The 17,299-nt window shown below is 44.7% G+C and overlaps 1 protein-coding gene across 1 annotated transcript in view; it reads left to right on the top strand.

The window, feature by feature from the left end:
* GALNT12 (polypeptide N-acetylgalactosaminyltransferase 12) overlaps positions 1-17,299 on the top strand; it is a 77,477-nt gene that overhangs the window by 40,761 nt on the left and 19,417 nt on the right. Inside the window, exon 5 of the mRNA XM_075212835.1 lies at positions 17,049-17,166. Coding sequence (XP_075068936.1) covers positions 17,049-17,166 — 118 coding nt within the window. The remainder of the gene's footprint in view (positions 1-17,048; positions 17,167-17,299) is intronic.

The raw sequence follows: 17,299 nt of genomic DNA, 5'->3' as shown, positions 1-17,299 counted from the left end.
TTTTTTTTTTTACAAAAAAGAAACCGGCTCCTGCTGGTGATGAGGGATTCCGGATAAAACCCCTGTTCAAATTCTCTTTGATATATAGGGACATAGCATCAGATTCGGGTAAAGATAAAGGAAATACACGTCCTCTGGGTGGTATCTTGTCCGGCATCAATTCAGTGGCGCAATCCCAAGGTCTGTGTGGGGGTAACTTGGAAGCCTCCTTTTCACAAAAGACGTCAGAAAATGAAGAATATTGAGGAGGTATACCGGAGGATGTGGAAGAACCGGCCATAGCGGGTTTATGAATCCTGGGAAGACATCTGGAATAGCATCCTGGACCCCATGCAAGAATCTCAGGCTTCTGCCAATCCAGAGTGGGAGAGTGAAGTCTGAGCCAAGGAAGGCCTAGAATCACAGGGTTGATGGCCTTTGGGATGACTAGAAAGGAGATTTCTTCAGTGTGTAAGGCTCCGATGCGTAGAGAAAGGTTGACAGTTCTGTTCTTAATGGATCCTCCAATAATACGGCTGCCGTCTATAGCTGTAATTGCGACAGGTGGATCCAATGGTTGCGTGGGTAACGACAACCTCTCTACGATGTCAGCTCGTAGAAAATTCCCCGCTGCTCCAGAGTCAATGAGAGCTGGAAAAGACAGTTGTTTATCAATATATCGCAGAAGGACTTGAATAGAAAAACTAGAATCCACAGGTGAGGGAATAGACCTACCTAACTTAGCCTCTCCAACGTCAGTTAGGTCCTTTTTACGGACGCCTCCCACACTGGCTTAAAACATGACCGGGTTCTCCGCAATAGAGGCACAAACGGTTCTTGGTCTCTTTCCTCCTGGGATAAACGTGCCCTTCCCAACTGCATAGGCTCTTCCTCAGGAGTAATTGGGCTTTGAAATCGGGGTGCCAAGCGGAATGTAGATCGGCGGGAACTTTCTCTCTCTTGAGTGCGTTCTCGGAACCGGATATCAATCTGGTTACAGAGGGAAATCAATTCGTCCAGAGTAGTGGGTAACTCCCGGGCTGCTAACTCATCCTTAATACGATCTGACAAGCCTTGCCAAAACGTGGCCACCAAAGCTTCATTGTTCCATCATAGCTCAGCCGCCATAGTGCGAAATTGGAGAGCGTACTGGCCCAGAGTAAGAGTACCTTGACGTAGACGGAGAAGTCCAGAAGCAGCACTGGAGACAAGTCCAGGTTCATCAAAGATGCGTCTGAAGGTTTCCAAGAAGATGGCACTATTATGAAGACTAGGGTCATCATGTTCCCAAAGGGGAGAAGCCCAGGCAAGCGCTTGACCATAAGGAGATTATATAAGCAACTTTAGTTTTCTCTGTAGGAAAGTTCCCGGGCTGTAGTTCAAATTGAATAGCACATTGGTTCAAGAACCCTCGGCATTCCTTGGGGTCCCCATTGAACTTAGGTGGGTTAGGTATGCGGGGTTGAGAGGGTGCTGGAGCAGATACAGCAGGGCTGCTCTGGGCGGGGGCAGGTTGTGGAGCCGGAACAGGCGGAGGAGTTGGAGCTGCCACCTGAGCTGCTTGAATCGTATCCAACCTGTTAGAGAGAGTCTGCAGAATCTATAATAATTGTTCTTGATTCTTCCCCTGGTTTTCAACCTGGGCCGCTAGGTGATCCAGTAATACCCTAGCGGTGGGATTCCCTGACGCATCCATCAGTTAGATAGCGGGGTCAGAGCAAACTGTTACGATTTTGATGCCTTAGTCAGTATTTGCACAGGCTTACCTAGGGCGCGGAGTCTAACAGCCTTCCGGTCTTCACCAAGAACCACCGCAAGGTAGTGTGGTCTTTGCTGCCGAAGAACCGCAGGTCGCGGCCCCCAGGTTAGCCTACTGACGTAAGGGAGAAGGTTCTAAGTGATGGATAGTCAGACAGGCAATATGACAAGTGATGTAAGTACAGGCACTAACCGTGAATTCCAGGGATTGAAGGTCTGGAGCAGTAAGCGGTAGATGCACGGAGATGAGTCCAGGAACTCAGCCGGTTCGGTACACAGGAGATATCAGGTATACGGTGCCAGAGGGGAATCCAGAGAGTAGTTTATAACACAGCCGGGTCGGTACACAGGAGATATCAGGTATACGGTGCCAGAGGGAAATCCAGAGAGTAGTTGATAACACAGCCGGGTCGGTACACAGGGAAGACAGTCCAATACGAGGTGCCAGGAATAAGCCAAAGAATAGTCAGGTCACAGCCAGGTTGGTACACAGGGGTAGGAGGAATAAAGGAATACACAGGGAGCAGGTTCACAGGAGTCAGGAACACAGGAACTGTTAGCCAGGAACAGGAAACACATTGCTCTGACACAGGCAGCGTGTCAGAGCAGAGAAGATATAGTATTTGAATTCCCCGCCCAGGAGTCACATGACTAGCTGCAGTAAGAATCCGGAAGTGCGGGGACGCCATTAGGAGAAGCGCTGCAGAGAGCGGACACAGCTGCTAGAACCACGCTGACAGCGCAGCGGAACGGGGATCAGGTAAGTTCATAACAACGAGACAGTTCAGTGTGCAGATGGGAAACAACAGGTAACTTCAGCATACAGCATGGAACTACAAGTACCAGGTATAATGGTTGTAGATGCAGAAGTCCAGTACACAGGAAACAGCAGTAGTAGATAGAAGCTGGGCTCTTGATAGTGCAGACAGAAGCTGAGCACAGGGAATGCTCACAGGAATGACCTGATGATCTGGCCCAGACTGTTTGAAACAGGCAGGTTTGTATAGGCCTCATGCAGCTGAAACCACTCCCAGTGATCAAGGAAAATAATCAAAGTAGCACAGTGGCCCCTTTGGTGGGCAGTGGTACTACAAGTAGAATACATAACAAATCCAATAAAGTCACTGCAGACAGCAGCTGCAGAGTGCAAGTCGTGACACTATATAGCTGTCCTTCGGTTCGGGCCCTTAGCAACGGGATCCTCTTCTCCCCTTTTCAAATTACAAATAGAACGAGACAGGGATGTCCAATTTCCCACACTCATTTGTTCTCTAGTGATGGAGCAATTAGCTGAAAAAAATTCAGAATGACTGACTCCATCAAGGGTATGCATATTGATATTGCGCAACATAAGGTCGGTCTCTTTGCAGATGATGGTCTTTGGTTATTGACTTTTTAAGAACCCATTCAGAAGCCTCTTATTACGAGTTAAATCCCTGAATATAAATTCCAGCGGTGTTCTTCCTCCATAAAATGCTTAGGGATTCTTATTCCCCCAAACCTTCTGAATGTTTTATAGAGTGTAATTGCTTACTGCTCCTGCTACATTTTCATTCTTTGACCGAATCTTCGGAGGAATTTGCAGTCTTGTGCCTGAGCACGATAGCTGCATTGAAGATGATGCTTCTTCTGAAGATTTTGTATCTGTTTAGATCTGTTCCCTGTGTAATCCCGCAAAAGTTTATTAACAAATTTTACTCAATAGCCCTTAAATTTGTATGGAGAGACAAGCGCCCCAGGCTTGCCCAGGACCGGTTATATAGATCCAAATTGAAGGATGGATTGGCTCCCCCTAAATTGGAAACCTATCAACAAGTTGCCCTGCTAGACCAACATAGAGATTGGGCAGCCCCTCACTTTTGCAAACCCTGGGTTGCTATTGCTATTAAAGCTCATAATGCTTCCCCGTTTCCGATAGAAGGCCTGCTCTGGCTTGATAAATGTAGCAGGCCAGTGTCGGGTTTCTCCATGATTAGCATCACTGACTCCCTTGCTATTTGGGATAAGATGGTGGCATCTATCCAGGACTTATCTCTCCCTTCTTCCCATCTCTCCCTTTTAGCAGTATCAACATTAATTTCAAATTTGTGTCCGAATATGTGGCTGGTTTAGGGTGTTACCAAGATAAAGGTCTTTTTTAAAGGCAAGATTGTGATGCCATTTTCTCAACTCCAGGCCTGCTATCATGTACCTACGGATCCGCCACTGGGTCCAATCATAAAGTTTTCATTGTCCACCTCTGAAGCCTCCTCCCTCCCCGCCTGTGGGGTTGTTCATTTCTTCCTCTACCCATATGGGTAGTATCTAAGCATGGTATGGGTTTCTCTTAAATGCCATATACTCCATAAAATTACGAATCCAGTCTCCATGGGAGTCAGATCTCCAACTTACTCTCTAGAACGGGATTGGGATGAAATATTTAAAAATGTCTAGAAAATGTCTAGATGCATTAAACCACTCAGAAATTTTGATAAAGGTCATTCACAGATTGTACTTCACGCCAGATAGGAGACTGAATACCTAATCTTGTGGAGCTTAAGTATTGTTGGAGGGACTGTGGCGAGATTGGATCCCTTCTCCAAATTTTTTGGGCCTGCCCAAAATTTCGCTCTCTTTGGGAGGAAATGTTTGACTTAAAACGTTACCTCCATGAGTTTGTCTCCTCAACCTGCACTGGCCCTCCTCCATTTCTATCCCACCACAGCTCTCACACCATCATAGATATGTTACTGGGCATATCCTCATTGCAACAAGAGTTGCTATGGCGCAACAACGGAAAAATCCGGCTCCTGCGCCCCTCTCTAAAATTATTGCCAAAATCCAGAATAGCTATGTCATGGAAACCATTGGACTTAAATATTACACATGTGTTTCTTTTCCATTGATAAAGTGGCATCCATGGTATGAGTTCCATGAGGATCACAAGACCTCACCATGTGCCTCTAATTCAGCCTAGTAGCGATGCCTTGGTTCCCTATTCTCTGACTTTTTTTTTTTTTTTTTTTTTTAATTCTTTATTTTGAATGGTCAGTCAACAAAAGATGTATACAATACGAAGTAAAGAGTTTACAATGTAGACATGGAAGGACATTAACATTGTAATGGAGTCCAGAAAAGGCGTCCTTCGACAACTTGAAACAAATATTGACCATATTTTAATTTTTTTTGCTTTCGTGTAAGTGTTAGAGACAATAATGTAAACAGTAGAATGGGGGGGAGGGGTGAAGGAGAATTAGGAGGGGAAGGGAAGACCACAAAGGTTGGTGCAGGAGTGTGATCCGAAAGAAGGTAAAAATGTAAGAAGATGGCAGAACAGAAGCAGAGTCCTTCTCGCCGCACATGGGTCATGATGAAGTCGTTAAGGGCCAGAGCGGAACGAGCATTCTGCAACTTGCCAAGGAGCCCACACTTGGTTGAAAGTATAACCTCTATCGTGTAAGTAGTAAGTAATCTCTTCCATGGCTGCCACATGCCAAATTTGTTTTTTAAGGGCAGAGAGAAATGGAAAAGAGATGCGTTTCCAATTAAGGGCTATAAGGGATTTGGCGGCTGTAAGGATGTGTGCAGTCAGTTTTCTAGAACATTTATCAAGGTCTCGAGGAGGGTAACAAAGGAGAAAAATCCAAGGGTCCTTCGCCACAGGAGCCTCAAATAGAGTGTTGATAAAGCCATGGATCACGTCCCAGAAAGGAGCAATAACTGGGGGGGGGGGGGCAAGATCCCTCTCTGTCAACTTCATGTGAGAGTTGCGGGTGGATAGTGGATTCAAGAAAGATATTACAAAGTTGCGATATCATTCCCTTATCCATGGGGTGGAGTTTGCAAAGGTTTTCGAACGGGGTGAGGGGACATAGTAAATATTTGGGTGGTAGGGATCGTAAAAAGTGGGTGATTTGAAAGAACTCAAAAGGGTTAAGCTTTCGAGCTGGGGGGGAGGCTGGAGTTCTGCTAGTCGGAGCCATTGGCCTTGTTTTGAGAAATCTGATGGGAATTTGAGGCCAGCTTGAGTCCAATGGTGGTGTCTCATCTTGGAAAGGCCAGAAGGAAATATAGGATTAAACCAAATGGGAGTCAGGGGGGAAAGGGCAGATGTGAGATTTAATTTAAAGGAGTAAGAATCCCAAATCTTGGTGTCAAATTTAGTGGTAGGAAGTAATTTGGATGGGGGGGACGGTGTATAGGGGGTAGACCCCATAGCGAGGTGGAATCAGGGAGGGCTTTATATGCCGCCTCTAGGTCAAGCCACGAGGTTGAACTCATGGGGGCATATGATGCAACAATTTGGGAGAAATGGGAAGCCAGATAAAAAAGCTTGATATCGGGTAGTCCCGTGCCGCCACCAGAGATGGGCTTTTTCAAAAGATTAAGCGAGACCCTTGGAGGTCTGGTGATTTCAGATGAAACGAGTCAAAGCTTTCTGGATATTAGATAGAAAGGTAGCGGGGACAGCAACTGGTAGGGTTTGGAAGAGATGTACCCATTTGGGTATGATATTCATTTTAACTGCTATGATCCTGCCCAGCCATGAGATGATAAGACAGTTCCAGGAAGCCAAATCAGATTGTGTTTTGGTAAATAGAGGTAGGAAGTTTTCCTGATAAAGGAGGTCTTAACAAGATCTAAGATAGACTCCCAAATATTTTATTTTCTTGGTCTGCCATTTGAATTTGAAAGAGGACCGTAACACCTCGGCCTCCCGAGGGGGGACATGAATCAAAATGGCCTCTGATTTTGTGTAATTTATTTTATAACTAAACTAGAGCGAAAATGAGGGGAGAGAGAGGGCAACCTTGTCTTGTACGATTTTGGATGGATATCGAATTTGAAGGTGTGCCGTTGATCAGGACTTTAGCCGAGGGCGAGGAGTACAGTGCTAGGACGCCAGTGAGAAAATCACCAGTGAGGCCAAAGGCCTCAAGAGCTGCTCTCATAAAACCCCAGGTGATCCTATCAAATGCTTTTTCAGCATCCAGAGAGAGGAGTATAGTAGGGGATCTCCTGGTGTTTGCAATATGGATGACATCAATGGCTCTCCTGGTGTTATCCCTTGCCTGGCGTCCCGGAATGAATCCCACCTGGTCATAATGGATCAATGATAGGAGGAATTCATTCAGGCGATTTGCCAGGATTTTAGAGTATATCTTTAGGTCCAAGGTTAAGGAGGGAGATGGGTCTGTAGCTGGCGCAATGAAGTGGGTCCTTTTCATCTTTTGGAATCACTACAATTCTGGCTTTGAGCATTTCAGGTGGAAAGGGGATCCCCCGAAGGGCGCCGTTGTACAGAGAGTGCAGGTGGGGAGCAAGCAAGCTCAAAACGTTTTTATAATAGGCTGCCGTAAAGCCATCGAGGCCTGGGGATTTGCCACTTTTTTGTGATTTAATAGCGAGTTGGATTTCATCTATAGATGTTGGAGGGCTTGAGGGGATAGCTTAGGGAGTTTAGATGTAGCAAGGAAATCTGAGATCAACGTGGCGTTGGATTGCTGTGAGGGGGGACACCGGGAGCTGGGAGGGTGTAAAGGGCGGAATAGTATTGTTGGAAAGCTTCTCTAATAGCAGCGGGGTGGTGGAGAAGTTGGTTGTTGGAATTCCGGATTGATATAATATTTTTGTGGGTCCTGGCTGTTCGAAGCCGTGCCGCTAGGATTTTGTCCACCTTGTCTCCCTTTTCATAAAAGGATTTTCGGAGCCATTTAAGGCACTTGGCTACCTGTTTGGAAACAAGGAGATCAAGTTGGGCTTTGGTCTTGCGGAGGGCTAGCAAAGTGGCAGGGTCTGGAGTAGCCTTGTGTTGGGCTTCCAAGGATTGTAGTTTAAGGGATAGATCGTTAGTCGAGGTGAGTTTCTTTTTTCTTCTTAGAGGCGATGCTGAGTATGTGTCCCTTCAGGACTGCCTTATGTGCCGTCCAAAGAGTAGTTCTAGAGATTTCTGGGATGTCGTTGAGTTCGAAGAATTCTTTGAGGCGAGCCCCGAGTTGGGAGAGTATATCTGCTTTGTGAAGTAGAGAGTCATTGAGGCGCTACGTCATGGGGCGGGGTCGGTTTGAAAAGCCGTAGAGGTCTATAGAAATGGGAGTATGATCAGACCAAATTATCGGGTGAATTTGAGCCGCCTGGAGGTTCAGTGCCAAATCATGGGTGGACAGGATAATGTCTATGCGTGAATAAGAATGATGGGATGGAGAGTAGTATGTATAGTCGCGTGTGGTCGGTTCCTTCACTCTCCAGGAGTCGTAGAGAAGCTGGGATTTCATGAGACTGAGGAGCGACTTAGAGGATATTGGCGACATAGGCAATAAGGTGGCATATGTGGCGAGGATCTGCGACACGAGCACCCAGCAGAGATGCTAAGTAACAGTACTACCGATGAACATAATGCAATGTGGTTTAAGGGACCCAGAGTCCAGCAACTCCGCCCCCCACAGGAGGAAAAAAGTCGACAGGAGCCAAAGGCAACCAAATAGCATTAGATAGGATTAACGTAACCATATAATGATATAAGGGTAACATGTAAAACAGTAAAAAGGGGGTAAATATGGTGGAATAAAGTGGTGTTCCTGTGCGGAGCACTCTAGAACGGTAAACAATACTGGAACCATATACCCATACATTTTACAATTGTTCATAGTAAAGTAAGATCAGTTGATAATGCAGTAAAACAAAGATTAATAAGTAATTGGGCGGTCACGTGCAACAGCCCCCACTCAAAACAGGTCAGGTGGGTGAATAGTGCAGGAAGATTGGATTGGGTTGATTGGACAAATAACAACATGGGCAGTCAGGAGGCACATGTGGTGAGGGGCCGCGACACAAGGGCACCCAGCAAAGATGCCACAAAACATCAACACCAAAAAACACAATGCAGTATAGTCTGAGGGACCCCAGGTCCAGCCGCCCCGTCCCCCACAGGGGAAAAGGTTCGACAGGAGCCAGGGCCCCCCAGACAACAATAGATAAGACTAACATAACCATATGATAATATAGGAAGTAACATGTAAAACATAAAGGGGTAAACATCACGGAATAAAGTAGTGTTCCTATGTGGACCCCTCAAAATGAGGGGACACCTCACTGGAGGTGAGGACCCAGAGATATACATAAGCTATCTACATAGTGCAGCACCTGAGTTGGACCTCAGACAAAGAAAAGAATAGCAAGGCGGAGAGAGAAAATAAGAACACAGATTACAGAAAAACAAGACCTTATAATAGTAATCAAGTCCTGGAAGCTTCATCAGGTGGTGGTGATGATGTCGGTACGGTGGACCATTCAGTACTGGAAGCTTGACGTGACTAAGGTCTTGCTGTTCTCTGAGGAAGGGTGGATGACTCAGAAGGGGCTGAAAGACCAGTAGTGATTCCAAGTTTCGGAAGTAGGGAGTGGGCTTCAGAGAGAGTTCTGGCCATAAGCATTGAGCCCTGATGCCAAATCAGGATGTGAAAGGGGAATCCCCAACAATATTTAATTTGCCGCTGGCGAAGAAGTGTGGTGATATGCTTAAAGTTTCTCCTTTTGGCTAGGGTGAGTGGGGCAAGATACTGAAAGATTTGAAGGGTAACATTGCCAAAGGTGATAGATTGAAGGCGACGGACTTCCCTCATGATGTCTTCTTTCGTCATGAAGTAGTGCATTCTAAGAATGACGTCCCTGGGTTGAGACGGGTCCTGGGAATGGGGTCTCAGCGCCCGATGGGCTCTGTCCAGGAGAAGGTGTTCTTCAGGAGTAGAAGGGGAGAGCTGAGAGAAGAGTTTCTTGAGGTAGAGGGCCAAGTGAGCTGGTTCAATCTGTTCCGGTATCCCGCGGGTTCTCAAATTGTTGCGTCGTGCTTGATTGTCTTGGTCTTCTTGTCCTTCTTGCAGCTGGGTAATGTCTTGACGAATTTGGTCAAGATCCGTTCCGTATGATTGTTAAGTTACCACTTCTTCCACTCTGTGTTCCAGATGATCGGTTCTATCGCCTACATCAGCAATGTCTGCTTTGAGTGAGTGGAGGGCTTGGACCGATGCTTTGACCTCCTTCCGTTCTTTGAGGAGAGATAGGAAGTCTCGGCGAGTCAGAGGAGAACAATCCTCATTTTCAGGATCAGAGTCAGAATGATCACTGGATCTGGCCGGAGTTTTCTGTTTGGAAAGATAAGGAAGGAGATCTCCTCCTGGAGGTTTCTTTCCCCCTCTGGGCATCGTGGTAGAATGGGGAGGAAACCAGTTGAGGAAGTAGTGGGGGAGGAGGTTTGGTTGCTTCGCTATAAATGGTTCAGGACCAAGGGTGGTAGAGAGGCATGATTAGCATCTAGGCACCCGCAGTTCGTTGGGCGGAAAAATTGAAGGGAAACATGGGAACCCCCACATTGTAAGGAATTTGTCGGCCAGGGCCCCTCTTAGTAGATGGAGTTGCCACCCAAAGTTGGTAGCAGACAATATATGTTGATAAGTTGAACTATGATTAGGGCAGATGCTACCAAGTGGGGGGGTGAACTGTAGGTTGGTGCTTTTGTTTCTCTGGTATTGTGTAAGCACTGAAGAGAGTTATAGATATATAGGTATTATTTCTTAGGAAGTTATAGAACACATTGTCTGGTATTAGCCACTCGGTGGCAGCACTGGTGTTGTGAAGTGCAGATAGGAACAAGCAATTTAATTGTATAGATCTGGTTGACCCAAGTGGGTTAATAACGATGAAGATTTATGTTCCTCCGAACTCCTATTCCCAGCAGAGGGTCCTACAGATTTGTGGGGCAGCCAGCCTAAAAAAAAAAAAGTGGGGTCACATATATATTTACAGAAGAGGAGATTTTCACATCTATGAAGGGAGTCTAAGCTGGTGAGTGTGTTTTTTTTTTGCACACTGTAAAAGTGTGCTTTTCTGTGGGTGATCCAGGCAGGAGAAGGGAACAGTGACTCGCCACTTGCTAGAAGGTAGAAGCAGGCCAATTCAGTGCCAGCAGTTCAGAAGCAGCTCCCAGGTTGGATGTGTGCGTCCAGGGGGAGAGAGGCTAAATGGCGGGGAGCCGGACCCAGCAAACCAGTTCTGGGGTCCTGTGGGAGGAATCGCTCCCGCAACAAGATGGTGCCACGGGGTCCTAAAATCGAGTCCGCGGCTTTTCGACGCGAGTTAGGCCTCACTACTGCTGGAATTAAAACATACAGAAGACATTTCCGACATCACTCCAATCCAGACTGCTAGAAATTGTGAACATACTGCATGCCGGCACTTTTACTTTTACGTCACAAAACAGAGTGACCTTGAGATTTCAGAATTTAAAGCAGTATAAATTAATGAGAATGCCCACAAAATGTTCTACCTCTGGTACTTCGCATCCAGAAAGACGCTTTTCCCCCAAATATTTCTCATTGCTGGTGTTGTGGCCATGATGGCACTTCGTCTAATGTACGGTGGCATTGTCCGAAAATAACCTTATTATGGAGAAAAGTTCACTTTTTTCCCTCTGGGTTAACACAAATATTTGCTAATTGTGGCTAAAATATATATTTGTTTATTTATGACCCCCGCCCCTACTCTCTTTCTGTGTCCCTCCTATATTATTCTTGTTTATTATACTTAAAAATCAATAAAAACAAACAATTTCATAGCAGTCTGTAAATTGACAAATTTCCTGCTGTTTCATTAAGGAAATAGATTCCCTATTTCTCTAATTACGCAGCAACATAGAACACTCAGTATGGCCACGTACACACTACAGAATTTTCAAACCAATGGTTAAAAAAAGATTCCCGATCATGCGTACACACTATACATGTTTTAAATTATTTACCCTCACACCTATGCTCTTCAGTTATCATAACCGTCGGCTGAAAAGATCATGACTCTGTAAACTCTATGGAGATCCTGATCAGGCGTGCATACACACTGCAGGATTGGAAGGACGTTGTTCCATAGCTGAACAAGATTCTGCTGAACAATCAAATCAAACAGTGATCGGTACTTTGGAACAACTGTCGTTCATCGTTCAAGTGTACACACTAATGCCATATCGGGCCGAACAGTCGTTTATCGGGTGATTAGCCCGATACTTGGCTGAAAACACTGAAGTGTGTACCCAGCCTATATCCTACTGCTGACAAAGGTAACACTGGCCTCTACAGCTGCTTAATTAATATGGGATTTCTTGTCTTCAAAATGTTGAACAAAAAGTCCATAAATACCTGTAAACAAAAATACACACATTGCATTCATAAGAATCGGGGGCATGGTGCCAATGTGGAAAACAAAATTTATACTATAAGATTCACATCTTTTTAGTTTTTCTCTGTATTTATTATAGCTATGTGGGTTGCAAGCAAACCACCATAAATTTAATTGATATTGCAACAACAGCATTGTGAAATAAATAAGTAACAAATGTTTAGTTGTACCAAAAAATTATTAAACATCAACCAATGAGTACCTGAACATTACCCTGTTTTCATAAAAATAGCTGGTTTGTTATTATTATTTTTATATATTATAGGGAAAGAGGGTTAATAAAGAAGAGGGAGAAGGGAAGGGAAATACAGAAAAAGGGGTGGAGGTTAAAGAGGTCACCTCATATATAAAGATGTATGGAGGGGTAATTATTATACTATTACGCTTAAGACATTTAGATCACCCCTGGAGGGATTGTTGTAGCGAAACCAGGGTTCCCATATCTTGTGATGTATCTAGGGATATATTATTCAACAGACTGAATATATAACAATGATATATATCAGGTTCAATCAGGGCCGGACTGGGACTAAAAATCAGCCCTGGCATTTAAAGCACATAGGCCCACCTCTGTTCCAGATTAATAATAATTACCGTATTTCCCCATGTATAAGACGCACCTTTTTCCCAAAAATTTTTGGTCCAAAACCTGGGTGCGTGTTATACAGGGGTAGCGTTACAGGGGCAGCGGGGGGTGATCCAGGAGGAGGGGGACAGGCAGCGTGTCAGCGGGGATGCAGCAGGCAGAGTGACAGCGGGGATCCAGCAGGCGGGGACAGGCAGCGTGTCAGCGGGGATGCAGTAGCCAGCAGGCAGAGTGTCAGCGGGGATCCAGCAGGCGGAGACAGGCAGCGTGTCAGCGGGGATGCAGTAGCCAGCAGGCAGAGTGTCAGCGGGGATCCAGCAGGCGAGGACAGGCAGAGATTGTCAGCGGGGATCCAGGAGGAGGGGGACAGAGGCACAGTGGCAGCGATTGCAGGGAGAGTGCGCTGCCCGGCTGCTCTGATCACTATCAGAGCAGCCGGCCATTACACTCTCCCTGCCTTTTTTGACAGCTACCGTAATATTTTTTTTCCAAATTTTGGGGCCAAAAGTAAGGTGCGTCTTATACATGGGAGCGCCTTATGCATGGGGAAATACGGTACAGTACATTTTGCAAAGCTCATTGTTATATGGTATCCCGTGAGATATGAATGTATTACGTGCAGCTTGACTCTCTATTTGTAGCATAGGGTGCACCAGTATCAGATAATGGTATGCACAGGACTGGCAAGAGAAATTTGGGGCTGGGGTACAGTGAAATTTTGCCCTCCCCCACCCCCACAGGTGCACAGGAAGAGAGATGTATACTGACGCGGCGTCAATGAAGGGGTGTGGCCGCATAATGTTGGGGGCGTGGTCATATTGTGGCGTGGCATCACAAATTGGAGGAGACTCAATTGCTGGTGATGTGATACATGGGTATCGCGCAGCGCACATTGCTGGCAATTACGGTAGAAACCTCTGCTTATTTTTCCTTGAGAGGAGAAATAAACGGTGATTTCTATCAAATTTCAGCCGCAAAGTGTCTTGCGGATGTTCACTTTGCAGCTAATTGGATTCCCCCATTATGTATTAAAATGGTGTTACTTTCACCTACCGGTTATTGCAGCTTTCACAACCTGGTACTGGATTCTTGCATAGATCCTGGAATGTTGGGACCTGTTGGAAAATGTATATATGGAAAAGCGAGCAATAAGTGAACATCGTACATGACACAAATCACACAGTATAAAATACATACATTATAATAAAATATTACATTTATCACCAGCTACATAACGCCACCCCTCAGACACATCACGCCACATCCTGCATTACGCTACCCCCTGCTACATCACCCATCACACCACAATACCCCCCCAGACAAATCACACCACGCCACCCCGCAGACAAATCAGGCTACCACCCAATCACATTATCATGCCACCCCCAAGGCACATTATCATGCCACACAAGACATATTATAACCCCCCGAGGCACATTATGACACCCCCCAGCCTGCTGTACTTACCTATGCAGCTGACATCAGAGTAAAAAAGAACGCCTTGCAGAGTGAGCAGGTAACTCTTGTCTTGTGAGATTTGGAGCTCCAGGCCTGCTCTGCAGGCTGCTGGACAGTATATGATGACACATGCTGTCACCACACACTGTCCGTGGACAGCTCCCCCCAGAGTTGGATTAAGACTTTGTGGGGCCTGGGGCACTTAAGACAGGAGGGCACTATGGTTTAAAATTAAGAGCATAGTATCATAATTCTCAAAAGAGAGAGTTACTTACTAATGCACAATGTAGAAAACATTTACCATTCAGTCGCTCAAAAATTATTAAAATCAGAATTTTGAGGTTCAGGTTCAGATAGGTGGCATCAATATTATTATTATCGTAGATTTCTAAGGCTCCACAGAGCCATAGAGTAGGGAAAATAGTACATTCATAAAACAGGGACATTCTAGGTAGACTAAATAAATGAAGACTTGAAAACAAAGGGTATGGAGGACCCTGCTCATTAGAGAGGAACAAGAGGAGCGAGTGTTGTTCAGATTGGAGATTATGACAGTTGTGAGGGTGCATTAGTGTGAATAGTGTTTTCGAGGATAAGGTCATCTCTAAAAAAAAAAAAAAAAGGTTTTCAGATAGTGTCTAAAGATTTGAAGACTGTGGGAAAGCTGGATTGAGCGTAGTAAGGAATTCCATAAGAGGGGAGCAGCACAAGAGAAGTAGGCGGGAGTGAGAGGTGGCATTGGACATGGTTGCACAGGGGAAAAGTAGATGCTGGGAAATGGTAGAAAAAGGTGAGATACATGTGAAAATAGGGGCAAAGAGAGACACAAACAAAGGGGGAGAAGGAAAGGACAGACACCCACAATGTGAAGACAAAGAAACACAAAGGGTATAGAGGTGAGGTTAGAGGGTGCACATCGTATGTATACAATAAGGCCGTGCACTGTCTATATATGGCATTGTGCAATCCTTTGGGCAGAGGAATGGAGGTGGTCCTGCTGGTGCCACCTATGCGGTCACCCTGACTGACTGTGCCTTCAGCATATAGTGTGTTTTACAGAACTGGCAGAGCCACAGAAACAAAAATATACATATAGCAACCCTGGGAGGTAGTGCAGCTCTAAAACCAACATTTTAAGAATATCACTAACCCTAGCTTACAAACAACCCTGACGGATTATACAGCTCATAAACAGCTTTAAGTACTGGAGACCAATAACTTCATAATAATCAATATCAATAACACGTTTATTCTGACTTATAAAGTAAAGCAAAATAGATATAACTGTATATTTCAATATCTCAATATATCAGTTAAGCTCAGTGCTAAATAACCATCATAAAAATGAGCTAATCAGTTAATTCTATTCCTTAGTGTTTGCTCATATATAAAAAAGAATGCCATTTCCAGATGGTTTGTGTGCATTATATTACAGTCCTCTCTTTTTTAAGTTACCTTACCTGTTGTATGCTGCAGGCTTCCTCCTTCAGACACTGCAGGCGGTCCTCAGCAGCATATAGCTCCACCCTGCCATGTACTTGGCACTGGAACGCCGGCTCCTTCACTTTTTAAAATGGGTGCCCAGTTCCTGGACCGTGCCCCCTGTAACCTCCCCCCACTCGCAGGTGGGTGCGTGCGTCACCAGCTGGAGAAAAAAAAAAGTACTTGGGAAAAAAAAAACAAAAAAAAAAAACACTGCTTGCCCCAGCCCATTTAGCCATCGGCCCTTCTGGCATTTGCCAGAAGTGCCAGATGGTCAGTCCGGCCCTGGGTTTAGTTTACTAATGCAGTCCTAGCTGGGGGTATATTTTCTTTCATTCTTTGTATTCTGATCTCTACCACCAATTATGCAACATTGCACTTATTACCCCACAATTTCTCTAACAGAGAGAATATTTTAAGTATTTTAGCAGGGACAATGTACCATCTTCATTAAAAAAAATTGCGCTCTCCCTGATGACTTTGTAAATAGATATTTTTTAAACCTTTTTTGTTAATGTTTAATTATATTCATCTGATAAATATTTATTTTTCTGAACATTTATATAATATAGAAGAATAGTGCTTAGTTGGCATTAGAGGCATATATGGAAGCTATTTTACCTCTTGACCTTGGAGGAGGCCATTTGCAATCGCATAACAACCCTCATATGCCACACATTTTATCCTTCATTTTGAGAGTGGGTCAGTCACTCATGACTGGCAAAGCCCTGGGGACACCCTAACCCTTAAACCCCACTTGAGCATTGCATACCATGCCACACAGTGTCTTGTTTAGCAAGAGGTGGGTGGGGCAGCAGAGGGCTCCTCAGAATGGGAATGTGACATCCTAGTCAATCCCTACATTCCCAGCGTACACTGACATTGAGGAGCAGCGGCCAACGTCTTTACAGGTAAGACTGACAGCTTCTCCTTCATGTCAGTTGTCAGTGCTCCATGTGGATGGTGCGGCAGGGACATTTAAAAACACTGGTTGATAGTTCACCTATAGGTTTCTTTCACTATAGGGCCTATTAAAGAATTATCAGATTTTTGCCGTTTAGTATCATTTGTCATTGCAGTGATGACAGATGACAATTTGGGGAAGTATACTATAAAAGTCATGTCAGGAAAACGCATCTGATAGAGGCCTGTCCCGGCAATGACGCTCTTCTAATTACGTATGCACTGCTGCCATATGCGTCAAACAACGTAAGGGAGAGTAGCAGCGCAGCTGGGGAGCAATTCGAAGATTTCTCTCCTGCAATGCTTTCCCCATAGGATTTAATGGCTATCACCATTTTCAGATGGTGATGGCCGTCATGGTGAAGTTCCAAAAAGCTTTCAGAGTTTGATAAAAATTGTCCAGACCACAGTCCCCATTGAGTATTATAGGGACTGCAGTTTCATGCATTTCCCATATCTCGTGCGATAAATTAACATTTTGCTGAAAAATATCTAAACCATGTCGAAAAAGTAATGATTTAGGGCTTCATAAATAGCCGCAATTGTAATTGGGAATTGCATAGTGACCTTCTTGGTAAATTGATACATTAATATACAAATAACATTTCCTTATTTTCAGTTCTCCAACAATGGCTGGTGGGTTATTCTCTGTGAGTAAAAAGTATTTTGAATACTTAGGATCTTATGATACAGGAATGGAAGTGTGGGGTGGAGAAAATCTTGAATTTTCATTTAGGGTAAGTAATCCTTTTTATCATATAAATACTCATTTAACTTTTTAAAGCATAACTGTCATTCTGCTGTGCTGCCAGAAATATATGATCAGTTCTTTTCAACGTCTTACAGTAAAATCAAGTATTTATTTATACC

The sequence above is a fragment of the Mixophyes fleayi genome, chromosome 5, assembly GCF_038048845.1.
Source record: "Mixophyes fleayi isolate aMixFle1 chromosome 5, aMixFle1.hap1, whole genome shotgun sequence".
Lineage (NCBI taxonomy): Eukaryota > Metazoa > Chordata > Amphibia > Anura > Limnodynastidae > Mixophyes > Mixophyes fleayi.
This window is presented reverse-complemented; position numbering and strand designations above follow the sequence as displayed.